At 41.9% G+C, this 18,947-nt stretch overlaps 1 protein-coding gene across 1 annotated transcript in view; it reads right to left on the minus strand.

Moving 5' to 3' along the window:
* LOC308281724 (VPS10 domain-containing receptor SorCS3-like) overlaps positions 1 to 18,947 on the minus strand; it is a gene marked incomplete at its 3' end in the record, with an annotated part of 555,751 nt that overhangs the window by 113,025 nt on the left and 423,779 nt on the right. Inside the window, exons 6-7 of the mRNA XM_080722002.1 lie at positions 9,814 to 9,878; positions 6,369 to 6,487 (exon numbers count right to left, since the gene is read on the minus strand). Of these exons, the coding sequence (XP_080578128.1) occupies positions 6,369 to 6,487; positions 9,814 to 9,878 (184 nt within the window). The remainder of the gene's footprint in view (positions 1 to 6,368; positions 6,488 to 9,813; positions 9,879 to 18,947) is intronic.

The following is an 18,947-nucleotide window of genomic DNA, read 5'->3' on the forward strand; positions in this document are numbered from 1 at the left end:
TCCCCCTCCCCCCCACACATCCCTTGCAGGATCTTTCGTCTGTGATGCAACGTGCTAAATCGCGGTGTGTACTGTAGCCCTGGAAGGGGGAGGTTCAGGTCGAGCGGTTGTGGATTTGTACTTGAAACTCTGTTGATGATTGAGGGATCTTTGGCGGACAACTCTATCTTCGTCTGTTGGCATTTTCTTTTTTTTTCAATTACGAAGTAACCTAGCTTCCATAACCAGGTTTTCCGAGGTTCGATTCCGGGGCCAGGGTAGCAATGTCGATGTGTGTCCACGAGCAAGACTCTTATAACCCTATTTGCTCACGCGCTCCTTGTGGGCAGCGAATCAGCTGGGTTGGGTTGATAATACAAAATTTCCCTCACGGGAGGAAATAGGTATTTTATTTAAAAAAATTTAGATTTATATTATTATAACTATTACTAGCCTACAGCCCCCTGCGGGGGCCTGGCCCCTTTGTGTGTGTGCCTGTTAGTCCCCCTTGGTGTGAAGCAGACAGACTGTGATGTTGTTCTCTCTGGAAGTGCCCCCGGACTGGGAGTGTGCTGCTTGTCGACGCCCATTTGTGATGTAATTCACATCACAGGACAAAGCCGCCTACAGGCCAAAATTTGGGAAAATATTTTAAACATTTGGGGATTATGAGAAGTAGAGACACATCTGAAGGTGATAAAGTTGATGTTGGGCAAGGTACATGCGTTATTGATTTTTGTATTATGTTTTTTAGACAATTGAACAACTGCTGAACGTGGAGTTACAGATGGAAACACACACACACACACAGGGCGATTCTAATTAAGGTTGTGGGATTTTTGTATTATGTTTTTTAGACAATTGAACAACTGCTGAACGTGGAGTTACAGATGGAAACACACACACACACACACAGGGCGATTCTAATTAAGGTTGTGGGATAACCAGAACCACCCGTGATGGGAGAAGTACGTCATAAAATATATATAAATATAGTACATTGGAAAAAAAAGCAGATGAATGAAAATAGCAGATCTACACGTGCCATGTTGCCACATATTTTAGAAACATTTTGAAAGTATACAGTAAGTTCTCAGTTGTGGATTCCCAGAACTAAGGATTAGTTCCGCCTCCTGAACAGAGGCCCAAATTAGTTTCTGAGAACCTTATCTGAAAACTGATGGAAACAAATCCAGAACCCGTGAAATACCTTTCACGCCATGTTACGGTTCACTTAGTTCTTGTAGCCGACAGCTAGGAGCCATGTTATGCTGCCGAGGCCAATCAAGGTGAGGGATGAGGCGTGTACTAACCGCGTGGTCTCTGATCATACTGTCATTCGGCTGCCGTGTTGAGTGGTCAGATGGGTGGGCCATGTGCATGTTCAGAGCATGTTTATTTTAAGGATCAATCAATATGGATCAATGGAACTAACATAGTATACTTAAAGTAGGTTCCCATTTATCAGCAATGACAAAAAGTCAAGGTAAAACAAGGTAAAAAAAAAATACATGTTATGTTTAGGCTACTTGTTTAGTTTTTTGCATTCCTAATTCATTGTAAAATTATGTTTCCTTTGTTGGTGTTCTGTATAAAGCACGTTGAATTGTTTGTTAAAATGTGCAATATGCAAGTACAATTGCCTTGCCTTGCCATGACTTTTGTAACATTAAAGAGTTTTATATTAATGTTATATTATCAATAACATTAGTGTTGCCAACCGGACCTAACTAGAATGACGGGGCGCTGCTGGACCTAACCAACCGAACTGGCCGAACAGAGCTATCCATTGGTGTTGCGTGGTGAGCGTCGACAGGTTGGCGACTGGTCGGCCCGGGGCCCACTGGCGAGAGTCTTAGTGCCAATTATTCGGTGGACATAGCTTCACTGTCCACCAGTGGGCCCCGGGCCTAGATTAAAAGTGGAAAGAAATTGCTTTGACAAACCTCTTCTTAATAAATAAAATAAAATAAAAAACACTATACTTTTTCTTTTCTTTCTCACTTTTCTTAAGAAAGAGAGTTAATTACAGTTTCCACTGTCTGAAAGGAGACCATTCCATAGAGAGACAGACAGACAGACAGACAGACAGACAGACAGACAGACAGACAGACAGACAGACAGACAGACAGACAGAGCTGTAAGAAAGCCTCTGTCACCACAGGTAGTGTAGTTGATCGCTGCAAGGTTTGCATTGGTTGCTGTGAGACATGGAGTGAGTTAGTGGATGTATTCATATAGAGGTTGCTGCAACAGGTAAAGGCCTATATATTATACTGTAGCTGATGAATAGTAGTTCAAAGTAGGCCTATACGCAGGATTGTTTAAATGGTGCCTGCATGGTGTTAATTTTGGAGAGCCTCTGTAACAGGTGACTTCAGGTAAATTGGGACACATTTCTGTAGAGCTGTGGTTCTCAACCTTTTCAGGCCGTGATCCCCCAAGTAATATGATAATATTTGAACTGGGGACCCCTCACCCTGACAAGCACTTGGAATTGTCCCCGTCGACAGGATGTTTTTTCTGTGTACAGTGGGGACCTCTTTTGTCTTTGTCATATGTTGTTTTGTTTTATATGATTATGTGTTGTTTTTGTTGTTTTCGAACAGACTTTCCTTAACTTATTATTATTATCTGTAGGAGTTGAGGCTTTACATTTTGTTTGACAGATAAAACTGTGAAGAATTGGCCAGTGTTTGACCAGTTTTTATTGTACAGTTTGTTGATTACTTTTGATGCAGTAATGGTCTTTTTATCTTTTCTTCTTTCTTTTTTGAGGTATATTAAAAAGGTCCCTTAATTGTCATCTCACTGTCATCATGAGGACCACCCCAGAATCATGTTGGGGACCCTCCTGGGAAGGCCCTACGTCCTCCCGGTGGGGGCTCCTCACTGGCATGTGAGTCAGTAGGATACAACAGTACGTCCTCCCGGTAGGGGCTCCTCACTGGCACGTGAGTCAGTAGGATACAACAGTACGTCCTCCCGGTGGGGGCTCCTCACTGGCATGTGAGTCAGTAGGATACAACAGTACGTCCTCCCGGTGGGGGCTCCTCACTGGCATGTGAGTCAGTAGGATACAACAGTATGTCCTCCCGGTAGGGGCTCCTCACTGGCACGTGAGTCAGTAGGATACAACAGTACGTCCTCCCGGTGGGGGCTCCTCACTGGCATGTGAGTCAGTAGGATACAACAGTACGTCCTCCCGGTGGGGGCTCCTCACTGGCACGTGAGTCAGTAGGATACAACAACAGTGACAACAGTGTGTGGAGAGGAATTAATTGTCATAACAACTAAATTGGGGAGAAAAAAGGCTAAACAATTATACAAAAATGTAGGTTGGCTGAAATGATACACCATTTCCTAAGCTCGGGTGTTAAAGTTGCATGTATTACATGACAGACCTCCAATATGGTAGCAGGCCTTTGGTGTTAAATCTGGATAAAGCCAAGCCGGTGCAGTGGAGCAGTGATATAATTATTCCTATTTCCCCCCTTGGCTTTTATTTGATTCCTCATTTGCACAAAGTGTCAAAGTAAATAATATTCAGACCAGAGAGAACGTTTTACTATTACCCCCAAAATGTCTGGTGGTATTTCTTGAAATTCCATTTTACAAATTATTCTAAAACAAATTATGACACGCAGGAACCCTGGCTGGCATAACTATGACAAGATATTCAGACATATTACGAAAACAATGTTTAAAATGTAACAATTTTCAATATTTTTTCCATCCTAAATACATTATGGCATCCTAAGTACGGCACCATTTTACAGCAAATGTTTCCACTCTGTTAGTTGAAATAGGAAATGTTCAGTAACTTACATTACATGAATAATAATACGTGTGTGTGTGCGTGCGTGCGTGCGTGCATGCGCGCGTGCGTGCATGTCACAAAACGTGTCCCTGGCATACTCAGACAGTGTCAAACTTAATGTCTAAGAAACAGGGAGACATTCTTTGTGTGTTCCGGAGATGCATCGGCTTCCTTGATTGGCCAACATTGGCTTCGCAAAACATCTGTGCCCCATCGCATCGAGAAGGTGCATAACATTGAGTAATAGCCATAGACTGTAAAAAATATGGACAGTGGGAAGCCATTGGTTTCTATGCAGCGAGAATTACGCTTTTTTGGTCCTTGGTATGGGTGTCGCCATCATTGTTTTAATGGTACCAGAGGAAGGCTATTGGCTACCAACAGTCACGTGCAACCGCAGGGATACATGGGACATTGTCTTGAGCTTGCCGAAAATAAAGTACACAAAGAAGAATCATCACAAGCCTATGATCACAACTTCACAAGCCCCTCCTACAGCATACCCTGCTATAACATCAAATATAACCATATATATATATGGACCATATTTTCACAAAACGCATATCATGGTGATTGAAACAAGGCTTTAAACTAGCGACAGGAACCATAAGTATTTATGACAATGTTTATTAACACATCGACTGCCCACAAGGAGGCGCCAGAGCCCCAGCTAAGTGCCCAAAGAGACTCTATTGACTTCCATAGAAGAATACAAGGCCCTGTTGCGTCAATGCATGCGTCATTACGTCACTTGGTCACATGAGCGCAGACAGGATGTTATTGTGTAACTTACTGTATGGGCCAGTGTTGATCATAGCTGTTCATTGCCGATCAAAATTTGGACATTTTGCCACACGCGGCCACAGTTTTAGCCATAAAACAAACATCGGAGATAAAGGGCTTTAAAGATGGGGAAATGCATTGGAGTATACGGAGAAAAACGGCCGCGCGATGCTCTCAGCGTCGACTCGAAGCGACTAGCTGCTAATGGGCTACATCCAGGCGCAGCCCCAACGTAACGGTGAGATTTAAAGTTAACACTGTATACAGTAAACACGTCAACGCGTCGTGGGCCTCCTGGAACATCAAAGAGATTGTCGTGTAGACACCTCGTGGGCACCCGCTGTGTTAAGGTAAAAAAATCAAATGTAAAAGTTCGGGGGAAATGAATGGAATCCTATGGAGAACATGTTGCTTCTGGGGCCAGAAGGGCCAATCATAGGAAGTTTCGTGTTTGCTTCATTTTAAATCGGGACAACTACACCCCTGGTAATAGCCTAGGCCGACAGAAAAGAAGTTCAATGGAGTTCAATGGAGAAGTGGCACCATTCGGATCCACTCGCTTGATTGTTCCCGACATGGCCCCAAATAATGAATATTAAAATAAATAATTCAGTAATTTAATCCATCACTAAGTGATTATTAAAACAATAGCTTTTCCACCCGCGAAGCAAAGTTTGTTGCATACAGCACCGTTCCCTGAGGGGGTTATGCAAATATAGCTCCATAGTAGACAACTCCGTGTCTGTGTTCCATATCGTCACTGTAGGGCAGAAACCTCCTATCTCCAAGTTTCAAATTTGTAGTATGTTCTTTCATAAACTAAAGCCCTGCTTCATCATACAAGAGTGTTGCACAAAAGCAGAAAAAATAGCAGATCTACAAGCACACAACGCCTCGCAATGCGAGGCGTTGTGTGCTTGTAGATCAGCTATTTTCACTACTTTGAACCATTTTTAAAAATGATAAATACAAAGAAAATGGTTTTGAGATGTCATCATATACAGTATAATCGAAATTAGCGTTTTTAGACCAGATTCAAGCGACAAGAGAGAGAATCAAACACAGTTTCCGGTGGGCGGTTAGGAAACTGGGGGTATTTATTTCTAATGAAGTTCCTAATTTGAAAGTAACAAAATAATTGGGAGTTGGGAAGGTTACATTTAGATACTAGTTCTGCAAATGAGGAAAAAATACCGTTTGTGTAGAGATCGTTGATAGTAAGCCCCTATAATTGACCAGGTCTTGAAGGCCGTGTCAGAGCATGACGGGAGAAACAGATGTTTACGATGTACTGGAGCTAGGCCAGATGTCGTATGGAGACCAAAAATGTTCAAATACTGGATTCTGATTGGCTTAAAACAGTGGTAAATCAGTCAACAACCTTGGCTCATGGACCCCGCCCACTGAAACAATTAATGATTGTAATTAAAGATCCTTGCAAGTTACAACTGTGTTTTCTATCATGTATATGGTAAAAGTGGTAGAAAAGCAATTTACCATTCGAGGTTTGGCAACCCTGAAACAGTGGTAAATCAGCCAACAACCCACTCCCTCTCATGGTAAATTGCTTACATTTTTGATGATTGTAAAAAAAAGTGCAGTTTACATGTGACTTTCAATTGTTGATGCCTCTCTTTTTATTTTTTGCAAAAATGAATAGAGAGATTTGTACGAAAAAAAAGGGGGGTTTCGGACATACAAGGTTTCCACCCAACAACGGCGATATAATGAATGCATGTTTCATTCCGGGTTAACACTGTGCACCTCACATAATGGCTGCTCCTACCTGGATGAACATGTAGTCGTCCTGGACCACCAGAGAGCTGATGTCGATGTACCCGGGGAACGGGTAGTTCCTGTTAGGCTCTGCACACATCTGAGCTCGGCAGGTGACATACTGTACATCTGACACATGGAGAGAGAGAACAGCATGGAGTAGTAACAACCCATTTAGGCCTAACCTATAGAATAGGGCTAAATCAGAAATTAGCCTACAAAACAAATATGTTGCTACATACTGTACATGTACTGTAAGCCCCTCCCAAACAGCAAAATGTGTTCCCGGCCTGAATGGGTTAACAGTGTGACAAGCCAAGGGCAATTTGCACAGCTTAACCACTTTAACCCTGCAAGGCCCACTGTTGCTTTTTGGACTCATTTATATTTTATCAAAAAAAATAGTTTAAATAATTTGTTTTCCTGTTCTTTTTTTCCACCTAAACATCACCATTGTTTAGTATTACAATGCCATTGGCCACGATATTTGCATATGCAAACCCCAGACTCTGGGGTCCAGAGTCTGGACGAACAACATCTCTCTTTTTCACTGAAGCTATTCCTCACAAAAACATAAGTAAAATGCCTGTAATATATATTTTTTGGTGATCATTAGAATGTCTAGAACATGTATGTTATTATTGTGAAAGATATCCCCAAAATGTAAATTAGAGCATGCTTTATGATTTATGGCTATAAGACCTTACAAAAACATAAAAAAAAAAAAAAAAAAACATTACATTTTCCTCTGAATAGGACTCCTACAACACCATCTGAAAGGTTGTTATCCTAGGGCCGCCCTATTTTTGAGCGGTGCCAACCGCTACCTACGTCTGGCTTTGTGTGCATGTCCGTCCGTCCGTATGTCCGCCCCACAAAGCTGGGCATTGGCCAAGCTTCGCAAGGCGTTTAACAAAATGAACTTATAAAAAGTCACCGCTCACTTCACACTGGTGTGATTTTTTTGCATATTGTTATAGGCGAAGATTATCCAAACCGCTCAGAAATGGTCAAAAATTGCAAAAATGCACACCCATGCACAATGCATAGCGACGCAATGCGTTGTGAGCATGTATTACATGACATAACAAGTCGTGCACGCGCGCGAAGACATCACCCCATATTCCCCATCCCCCCCACCTTCTGAGACACCTCCTGTGATGCCCCTGGCCAGGACTTAAATGAACATACCTTTGTGTAACTTGTTTTCCAAGGATAAAGACAAGAAATGTAATATTTATGTGCTTTGTCTTACTTTATGCCTTCCGTTTCCTGCCATGCATGGCGGCCGATATTTGTATTGTATCTCACCTTGCCTCTAATTGTAAGACTTATTCTTATTATACAGTACGCTTGTCAATCACGCTCCGCTGCGCAGGGGAGGAAGATGCTTATCGCCGTTGTCGGGTGGAAACCTTGTATGTCCAAAACCGTTTGTTTTGTATTCATCATTTTAAACATGATTTAAACTAGTGAAAACAGCCGATCTACAAGCACACAACGCCTCGCACCGCGAGGCGTTGTGTGCTTGTAGATCGGCTGTTTTCACTACTTTTATGTGACGGCCTTGTACGATGAAGCAGGGCTTTACTTCGCGAAAGAGCATGCAAATTTGAAACTTGGAGATACGAGGTTTCCGCCCGACAACAACGTTATATCTTGAGAAGGCCATGCAGGCTCTTCTTAACACGGCGAGCTGGCATAAACAACTTCACCTATGGAAGACCTTGGTGGTATTATGGAGTTATGGGGCTGACATTCAAGGAGAGAGAGCCGTACGAGAGGAAAGGCCATATTAATCAACTATCATGCGCTGCATCTATCAGCTGAGCTAATCCAGTCGCCCCGGCAACGCGGCCCAACCTGCCGTGGAAATCCTTCCCATACAGATTCCCCTTACAGAGACTCTCTATAGAGCATCGCAGCGGAAGTGGTTTACTGGGGTCACTTAAAAATCGCCCATTCATTTTCCCCATGGACTTTTACAAAAAATTTATAACAATTATGTTAAGCCTCGAACAAAGCCATCCAGGATGGCAGTGAATCATGAACATGAGACCTTTGTTTCTATGAAAAGAACCTTTTGAAAATCGCTAAACAAAGGGTATTTATTAAATGTAGTATATCAAATAATGTATCACATGTAGGCCTAACCTATAGTTAGGCCTAAATCAGAAATTAGCCTACAAAAACAAATATGTTGCTACATACTGTACATGTACTGTAAGCCCCTCCCATACACTAAAATGTGTTCCCGGCCTTAATATGTTTTCACATAGGATCAAAGGTTGTATGGTCATGATTCACTGCCATCCTGGATGGCTTTGTTTGAGGCTTAACATAATTGTTATAAATATTTTTGTAAAAGTCTATGGGGAAAATGCTCTGCCGGAAACATTGCGAAAAAAGGGTTATGGCCATTTGTATATTCACTGTCCCATCGACTTCACTATACAGGAAAAGAACACAAAAAATAAATCTGCTTTAAGTAGCATGTGAGGGGTCAAACTAGGGGTTCTTCATACTTTTTTTTCCAATAGGCGATTTAGCATAAAATCCCACCGCTTGCGCTTGGAGCTGCCAAGGACTCAAGAAAAAAAAAGTTCTGGGAACATCAGATTAGTGGTGAGACAGCTAGTCCTTTAACACAGGAACGTGCTTCCATGGCTGCTGTCAGAAAACCCTGTAGAAAGTAAACTCTGGACTACATTTAAACATTTTGTTTCAGAAACAGGTCAAAAATAGACCAGACCCATCACCGCCCCAATTCTGGATGGCAATGCTTTGTGACAGAGTTCTCAGTCCTGGAGCTATAGAGCGAATTAAGAGGGAGGTCACAGATGGGGCCTCCCTTCTCTTCCATTGAGAAGTATGTGGTTGAAAAGTTGTCCTGACTGAAGCTCAAGCAGGGATTGCATCTTCTTAGCCATCTCTCACAGCATGCAGGAGACCATGGATGGAATCCCGGGAACTACAATAAACGTAGAAATCCAAGTAAAGCCCTTTCCACACGGGACAGTCGCGTTTTTTTCGTTTGCTGCATGAATAAAACGCATTGGATTTGGTGTGCAATGCTGTGTGGAATCGGCGCTGCGGATCCCAAAAGGAGTCATAAAAGGAGTGATGAGCGTTTTACCGCATGCGACAAGACGCACAAATTGCATGAGGTCGTAGAGAATCATTGTTTTCTTTTAAAAAAAAAGAAAAATTGACAGTTTTATCCGTGCGGATAAACGTGCCTGTGTGCAAAGGGCTTTATACTGAGGTATTCACTCTGTGTGTGCGTGCGTGTGTGTGTGTGTGCATGTGTATGTGTGTGTGTGTGTGTGTGTGTGTGTGTGTGTGTGTGTGTGTGTGTGTGTGTGTGTGTGTATGTGTGTGTGTGTGTGTGAGTGCGCGTGCGAGTGCGTGTGTGCGTGTGCGCGAGTGCGAGTGTGTTTTGTGTGCTTACTTACTCCCATCAGGTGTATGTGCCTCCATATGGATGAGGTCTATCTCTTTATCCAGGCCTGCGACAGACCTGCAGCAAACAGTATGAGAGAATAGAGCATGTAAAAGTCAAGAAAACGAAGAGGACATAGAGTCCAGACAATTGTACAAGTCCCTCTGATCCGAGTCCAAGTCGAGTCACAAGTCATCTGGTCCAAGTCTCAAGCAAGTCTCAAGTTGTTCTGTTGTGGGCAAGTCAAGTCAAGTCGAGTCACAAGGTTGTCAAGTCAAGTCGAGTCGAGTCACAAGGTTGTCAAGTCAAGTCAAGTCACAAGGTTGTCAAGTTGAGTAAATGATACCTCTGTGACCATAACTATTAAGTAATTAACATTCAGTAGGAAAAAAACAGTAGCCTAACACTAAGCCTACCCTCTGACCATAATACTCTATCATGGCAGAGGTTCTCAAACTTTTAAATTCCGAGGTCTCTCTCCCCTAGAACCAATTGGATTTGGTTGTACACTGTCAGTACAGACCTGTAAGGGTCAATTTAGACCCCTGGCTGGTATATCCTCTGAAAAAAAAAATAGACTACAAAACTGCTACAGGCCTATTGCTTTAAAAACAAAAACAAACAAGACACAATAATCTTAACGTGCATGCTTTGTTTTGTACTACTAGTACTGTATTTTAAAGTCATTTCTCATCAGGCACAAATTTAGCTGCCTACTCCACAACACGTGCATCATTTGTTTTGCTGGCATGGGGTCCCATTCATGACCGCAAGTAACCCCAAGTTACACCAAATGTTGTTACCCGTCGTAAACTATAGAATGACTACGCAACCACCACAGGCTGGCAACACATTTCTGGTCGGTCACATTTGTCTGTGTAACATTACGGGCCATGCGAAAAGCTCCCAAGAATAACAGTGGAGTGGAAAACTTGTCGGAGGCTAAATGAAAAGGAATAAAGCTTTTGCGTGGGAGTTATTTAGTGAAGTTCTTAACCCTGCTGACGACTGGATGGGATGTATGTTATGAAAAGTGAGAAAGTGTTGGAAGACGGAGGCTTGCTACCATGATGGATAATTGGATAATTATTTATGCAGTCACAGATCAACGTTCGTGACAGTGGTGAGTGACATTGTTGTCTTATTAATGTTCAAAACACGATCGACCGACAGTATATCACCAACACACACATGCACACGCGCACACACACTTAGTTCTAATGTTATCTTCTTATGTTTGGTTTTACTTGTCTTCATGCGCAGTCTTCAAGTGGCGGATAAAGTTTGATGTCGTTCCCTCTTTGTCTTTGATTTTAGCGTTGCATATCTTGCATTGAGTGTTCCTCTGTTTACCATCGGAGTGGAAGTTTTTATATGCAAACTGCACGGAACTGTAGCAGCAGAACTGGCAGTGGCTGCATCAGGCTGGGGTGCAGCAGTAGCCATTCATGCTGTGTGTGTGTGTGTGTGTGTCTGGTGCTTGTGCTCTCGCTTACATGCCTGTCTCCAATCAATCAAATCAATCAATCAATAAAAGTGTGAACCTAGCGTGGCGTTCACGACTGCTTTGGTGAGTGGCGTAGCGGCAAGTCGTCCGAGTCAGCGTGTCTCAAGTCGAGTCGAGTCGGGAGTCATTGTCTTCCAAGTCAAGTCGAGTCTCAAGTTTTTGTCCTTATGTCCGATCAAGTCGCAAGTCGTCAAAAATATGACTCGGGTCCGAGTCAAGTCGAGTCATCATGACTCGAGTCCAATTGTCTGATAGAGTCTAATAACAGTGTGCGGTGTGTGTGTGCGTGTGTGTGTGTGTGTGTGTGTGCGTGCGTGCGTGCATGCGTATGAGTGTCAGGAATCACAATGCTGTGTTCCATGTTGATGCCACACTGTACAGGAATAATCAGGGTGACATGGATGGTCTCTGCATTGACAAAGTGGCAGCTTGTGTGCATGTCGACTAGTGTGGTGGCGACAGCAGCCTTGTCCTTCGGTCAAGTTGAAATACGATCTCTATAAATACCTCACCTACACAGTAGCCTATATGAATGATCTCTATAAATACCTCACCTACACAGTAGCCTATATGAATGCAAAAGTGCTTCACGAGAGCGGCGTTGTTGGAAAAAAAGACAGAGATGGGAAAACATGTCTTTTCAATCGATCAGACGAAAGTGTCTGTGAAATCGATCACAAGCCATTTCCACCGTCCGACGAAAACAATGACACTTATAGTCCTGGTGGTTCGAACGTGAAACACAATGAATCATAATGGAATGGCGCCTTGTAAACGACTACTTTTAAAACACCACTGACGAGAGACGGGAAGAGACAATTGTATAGCCTATTGAGATGAGTTTGGGAATTGATGCTTATAAATAACACAGCAGGGAAGATAATCCTTTTTTTTTTGTCATGTTGAATGTACTTCAGTCAGGTAACAGCTAACAATAAATTGAAGAATGTTTATTATTAATGAGTATACAAGTGTGTATGTCACATTTAATTTGGCGTTTGGCTCTGCTACATTTTCTCCCTGCTCAGCAGCAGCACAGAAGAAGAACATCATTAACCATAGGAGCAGGGAGATATATAGATATATAAACAACCCCCCCATGGGGAACAGAATTAGCAGAGCCTACTGGTGGTGCTGCGGAGGCGGTGGGCCAAGCAAGCGCAAGCAACAGTCCGGGCAAGAGCAGCAGGAAGTATGACGGACTGGGCGAGCTTAGGTAGTTGGCAAATGATCAGCTGACTGCCACGTCAGCGAATGACGTAGGGTCTGGCATAATAGTGTGTAGTAGTGTCCTTATACAACTGCAATGCAAGGTAAACCTCTTGATTATACCTGCCTGAACTAATTTCGCAGGCTACGTATCACTTGTTTCACCCGTCTGATTTAAAGAAGCCAGTCTGTAATGCAACCACTGCAGCCTCCAATCGCGTGGATATTGGTGTTGTCAAACAGGAAATTGTTTGTGTATGGTGAGATATTAAAGGACACGTTGCTTTCAGACTTTTACATTGCAGTGGTCGAAGGATTTTCTGTCTGTCTGTCTGTCTGTCTGTCTGTCTGTCTGTCTGTCTGTCTGTCTGTCTGTTTATCTAGGTAAAGACAAGGATATGATAACAACAGTCATTCAAAGTCACGCTGCAAATGAACAGTTCAACTGCTCAGCGGTGACATATACATGAACAGTTTTTCTCTTGTTTCATGTCATAAGTCCAGTAATACCTGCTTGAATTATCCATTTCATTTTATTAGCAGTGGACTATATATATTCGCTCCAGGGCCGTAGCGCGTCTAATCGGCGCTCTAGGCGAGCTCTCTCGAATGTGCCCCCCCACTCCCGCTCGCAAAGCGCGCGTGCGATTTTTGCGGGTTTTGCCGTGAATTTAGTCGGTTTTGGGCCGGTTTTGGGCTGGTTTGGATCCACTCCCTCCATTTCGGCACCCCCTCGGCGCCCCCTCTAGGATGGCGCTCGAGGCGACCGCCTATACCGCCTATAGCTAAAAACGGCCCTGTATTCGCTGGTGTCATGTTGTCTTGATAACAGAGAAACTGTCTTCTTTTTCCTAGCAATCTTGAACATTAAAACCAAGTACCCAAAAATAGATTTGTGTATTGAACAGGATAATGTGCTATCATCAGTATTTTTTAATTATTTCCCCATTAATGTTGACATGCATGATAAATGACCCTCTCATTGGTTTTTATTATTAAATTATCGACTTTTTCTTTATTCTAGAGCTGAGTCATTCTAATTAACAGCCAATAATCAGACATAAAAGCAATGGTAGTTTTCAATGTCTGGCACTGCATCTAGCCAGCCTTGGAAGACAGCTAAGTTTGATGGCGTGCCCAAAAAACGATGCCACTAAGAGATACACTGAAAAAAAAAAACATGTTGTTTTTTTGTAATGCAATCTTCCCAGCCTTCAGGAGTTCCACTTGGCCAGGCATTTCAAGGTTGTGCCCACTGTTCATGGCTCTGCATCGTGATGTCGTGCAGACAAGCAGGCAAAACCTACTGTTCTAGATGACTTGGCCTTTGGCCACGGAAGAAGAAAAACAAAAGCATGAAGTGAGGACTCCTCAATTGTTTTTTCTTCTACCGACTACACATGAAGATGAGAAACACTACGGAGCAAAGGAAGGATGGAAAATAGTTAGTAAGCTGTGGTTCTCAAGTCTTTTTATATATATATCAAGGACCCCCAAATTCATTAAAAGATAAAGGTAATTGGCCAGGCACCCCTATCTGAAAATGTTTTGTGCCTGGGAAGAATACTATATTTGTGTTGCAAAAAAAGGAAATTTCTTTGAAGATGTTTTGAAAATACCATATCTAGAGTTACTAGAGTACAATCTCATAAGGGTTTGGGGTTAGGCCGGACAACACCAGGCTTTTCAAAGCGTGTGTGTGCGTAGCGAGCCGTGCATATGCAGGCTATAAAACAGGACCGGATTTCAAAGTGCGTGTGTGCGTATGCGGGAATCACGTGCATGTCCGTCCGCGCTAATTCTCTGGTGTAGACCGGCCGTTAGAGTTAGATTTATACTTAGTTTTGCGCCGGTGTGCACACTGAAAACAGCTGATCTACAAGCTCACTACGCGTTGTCCGGCTGTATTTTCAGGCATGACACCGATGCGCAACTACTGGAAGTAATAAAGTATATCTCAGGCTTTATGTACAGGGTTAGTATATTAATAATAATTTTTCGCCTTATGAGTGAACTTCAGAAGGTTCTCATTTTCAGACCTGAGGCAGCGGGAGGGAAAATGGCGTTCGACAAGGTCTGAGAGATAGCTGGGAGTCTGGTTATTGAGGGCCTTGTAAGTGGTGATCAGTATTTTGAAGTCAATCCTGTATTTTATTGGGAGCCAATGGAGGTCGTGGAACTGGGGTGATGTGGTCTCTTGATCGGGTTTTGGTGAGGGGGCGGGCTGCAGAATTTTGCACATACTGTAGTTTATTGAGTTTATTGAGTACTGTAGTTTATTAAGTATGAAGTGGCACATCGGCAAGAATGTATGGACAAGAGGAAGTTCTGTTTAAGCCATTTACTTTCTGCTGCTAAACAAGAACTGAGGCACTCAGGCAGTATATATAGCAGGCCACTGATAAGGAGTGAGTGGGAGCAGGTGAGAGGGGTGGAGCCAAATGGAGCCAAAGTCTAATATGACTCTTTTCTACAGTTAGGGCAGGGGTCTTCAATGTTTTCAAGCCATGGACCCCTTAGCTGAGAGGGAGATAAAGCAGGGACGCCCACTACATATTGTATAAAATTGTATTGCAGATTTTTATTGACTTGTTTGACAGCATTATCAAATTCGTGTTCATGTGTTTTGTTTCTTCTTTAGATATTTAACCACTAATTAAATCGCTGACACTTGGTAAATTTGACCTGTCACTCTGTACTTGGTCTTATGGAAAAAAGGCGCTGGCCACTCAAATCCAAAGGACCAGATGTCTTGAGTACCTATGAAACCAGTTTGTTTAGTCTGGACAAATATTTCCATGAAGAAGCCGATACACAGATCTTTATACATGCCAGGCATGCCACAGAGGAGGGTAGCAAAGCCATCCTGATCAAGGCCAATGATACTGACATTCTCTTCATAGGATTGCCGGTAAGCATCTTTCCTTTACTTCAGGTCCTTGGTCTGGGTTGCATTTGGTCAGAGCTTAAGGTAGATTCGTGTACATTACCTGTACCACTGTATTGGACCAAAAAAATACAAAAGGCATACGGTTCTTTCATGCCTTCACTGGTTGTGATACCGTATCTACCTTTTGCAATAAAGTTAAAAAGACTGCCTGGCAAACATAGGATATTTGTTCAGAGGCTTCTCCCATCTTCACCAAACTCAGCCAGTGAAGTTGACCTGAAGATACTAGAGAAGTTTGTGGTCCTTGTGATCGATCAATCACAGCTGTTAGAGTGGATGAAGCTAGACTGGACAGGTTTGCCTGAAAGCAGGGGCCATATGAAGCCATTCCTCCAACAAGAGCAGCTCTGCTTCAACACACTAATCAGGCAGGCTGCATATGGGGTCAGTCCACCCAGCGGCAGCCAGAATCAGAGTCCAGCTGACTGGGGATGGAAGAAGTTTGGTGAAGAATGGCAGATCTTCTGGACAGCCGTGCTGCAAATCAGGTTGCAGCGGAAGGTGCAAGTGCTTCAAATTCACCATCTTCACATTTCATGTGTCTGAGTGTTTTATTATAAAGTGAGGTATGGAGACTGTTGTTCATGGCACTTTTCATGCTTGTATGACGTCCTGATAGATCATATCACTATCTGCTCCACTAAGGTGGTGGCTATCATGAACAAAATGGTTGCCATCTTGAATTTTTGAGTGGCCAGCACCTTTTTCCACAAGAGTAGACCTTAGAGAGTATTTGTGCCAAATGTCATCCTTGTATCACATCCTGAAAGATTACATTACCATCTGCTCCGCTAAGGTGGTGGCCATCATGAAGAAAACGGTCGCCATCTTGGAATTTTGAGTGGCCAGCGTCCTTTTCCATAAGAGTGTCCCTTAGAGAGTATTTGTGCCAAATGTCATGCTTGCATGACGAAGTGAACGATTCTTATGAAATTAGCCATTAATCTACTCCGACTATATGCTGTATCTCAAGATCCTTAATAGATACAGACATGTACTTGGTACCAAAACATCCACAAAGCCCATCTTTATATTCAACTTCAATACATTTATGGGTCTTAAAATCAATGCAATTCGAGTTATAAAGGAAAAACAAAAAAAGGGTGGGATTTGAAGAGTATATGGGTGGGTGACGTGACGTAACGTTTTCGCTGTCCTCGGTGTCAAACATGTATAAATAAAAAATATATTTGTCAAAAACCTTCTGAATATTGTGCAGGACATTAAGCTTTATGTGAACTTACTCAAGATTAAAACATTTCATTCCTCATTTCTTCAGAATTTTCAACCAAACATGGCAAAACTCATATGGTGTGACTGTCCTGACCTTGTTTCTCAAAGTGGGAACTTGAATAAAACTAAGAAAAAGAATTGCTAAAAATCATTTGAAAATGAATTTGGGCTAAAAAAAATGTCTATTTGTGAGCCTATATCTTTTCAAAGTCAAAGCATAATGTTTTCAGTCATTTCTGATCAAAAACATTTTGTCCCCCAAACCAAAATCATTTGGTGTGACACTAGTTTGGACAAATTAAACAGGCAATTATTTGGACACCTATTGGCTAGAGAGGTCCTTCTTCTGTAAGGCTATTCAGCACTCCCAGCACAACTGCAAGACAGGTGTCTGAGGTGAGTTATGATTTTAACATTTTCATGAAATGCCATCTTGTTGAAACTTTGACAAACTCACCACTTTGGATGTCTGTTGGTGTGACACCTTTTCATTAAAAAAAGCTTAAGTTATTTGAAGTTTTGGTCATATTTCCATGTAGATCTAGGTTGCTTTGTTATAGCTAGCATGCTGTTAGCATGCTAATGTGTACATAGTAGCCTCAAGGTAAACCTAAATGCAGAAAACGTAATATGGTGTGACACTTAATCATAATGGTGTGACATGTCTGCTTGTCACGCCATATGACTTGATTGTCACACCATATGATTTATACTGTATTTAACTACAGATATAACAATAAATAACAAAGTTTCATGTTTCTTTTGTACATTTAAACATTTGTTTTAAACATTTTTACATAAAATGTAATTTAGCTTCATTCAGTGATACTTCAAATTCATCAGACAGAGCAGAAACCCCTTCACAGAAACCTTAACATATTGTTTCAATCTAAACAATATTTTCTCTTTGTCTTAAACTATACATTCCATTTTCTTTTGTCAGCTGGAAAATGACAAGTGCTGAGAGAACGAGAAAGTACAGGGAGAAACTAAACAATGACCCAGCAAGGAGAGAGGAGCCAAAGGGGCGAGACTGCATTTTCTACGAAGAGCAGGAGGTTGTCTGTGGCATAGCAGAACCGCAACAAGGCAGCCGGTTTGCTACCCTCACCAAATACGACTGGCTGATGTACAATACAGTCTAAATGTATAATCTAATTTGATCTAATACTTTTGTACTTTCACTCACTGGACTGGACAGTGGACAGTGTTAAGGTAGGACCCGAGACAAAACTAGCGAAAATAGCTGATCTACAAGCTCTCAACACGTTGTGCTGCGAGAGCTTGTAGATCAGCTATTTTCGGAGTTGCGCAACCCAGCACTCTTTAGCTAGTGGAGATGTGGTGTAATGTCATGATTCCTAATTACATTTGTTCAACACAAAATGCTGTGTTCAAGTTCAGGAGACTTTGGAAAAAAGCAATTTACCTGAATGCTGAGTTCTGTTTCCACTAATTGGTGTTAATAAAATGTTGCCTTGGCTCCAAGTGTGGCTATGCGCCTTATTGTCTCTTTAGGATCCTTCTGCCGTGGGCCGGCAGAAGACTTAGGTGTGCGTAGCATTCCTGTGCACATCCTCATCATCCATCTACTACTACAATTCTTTCTTATCCCATGTTAAAGCCCTACAATAATATCCTGTTCAGAAATATTAAGGCCATGTTATCCTGGGTAATTGTTTAATCAATCAGTAAAGTTCAGTACTCACTAATAGGTAGGTTAAAACACAGTTTGCTTTGACACATGAAGATATGATCATACGGTGTGACACTAAATCATTTGGTGTGACATTCCAAATAGTGAAAAATCATACCTTTATTAATGATTAAACCAAAAAAATGTTTATGGATTACATAGAGAATATTATCAGGAAGAGTCACAAATATTTGTGTAATTTTAGAGAAAGTTTTGACAGAATACATTTAAAATATGTTGTAAGATCATGAACATGGGCCTCACACAGAGTGTCGATTATGAAAAAAATATACAGATATAATTAATTTTCAAAAAACTATAGTGGATCACTGGTTAGTTATGATAAAGGACTTTGATAAAGTGAGTAACTTAAGAAAGATGTACTCCATTTTCATTTTATGAACAATTATTTTCATGTCACACCATATGACGATTTTAGGCGCAAGTACAACAAACTGCTGAATAAAGTCTGATTCCAATAAAATATCTAAAAACAAAATGTATTTCCATAAGGTTGAGAGTGAGTAGAACAAAAGTAAATAACTTTTATGC

The sequence above is a fragment of the Nannobrachium achirus genome (assembly GCF_963921795.1).
Source record: "Nannobrachium achirus genome assembly, chromosome: 3".
NCBI classification, from domain to species: Eukaryota; Metazoa; Chordata; class Actinopteri; order Myctophiformes; family Myctophidae; genus Nannobrachium; species Nannobrachium achirus.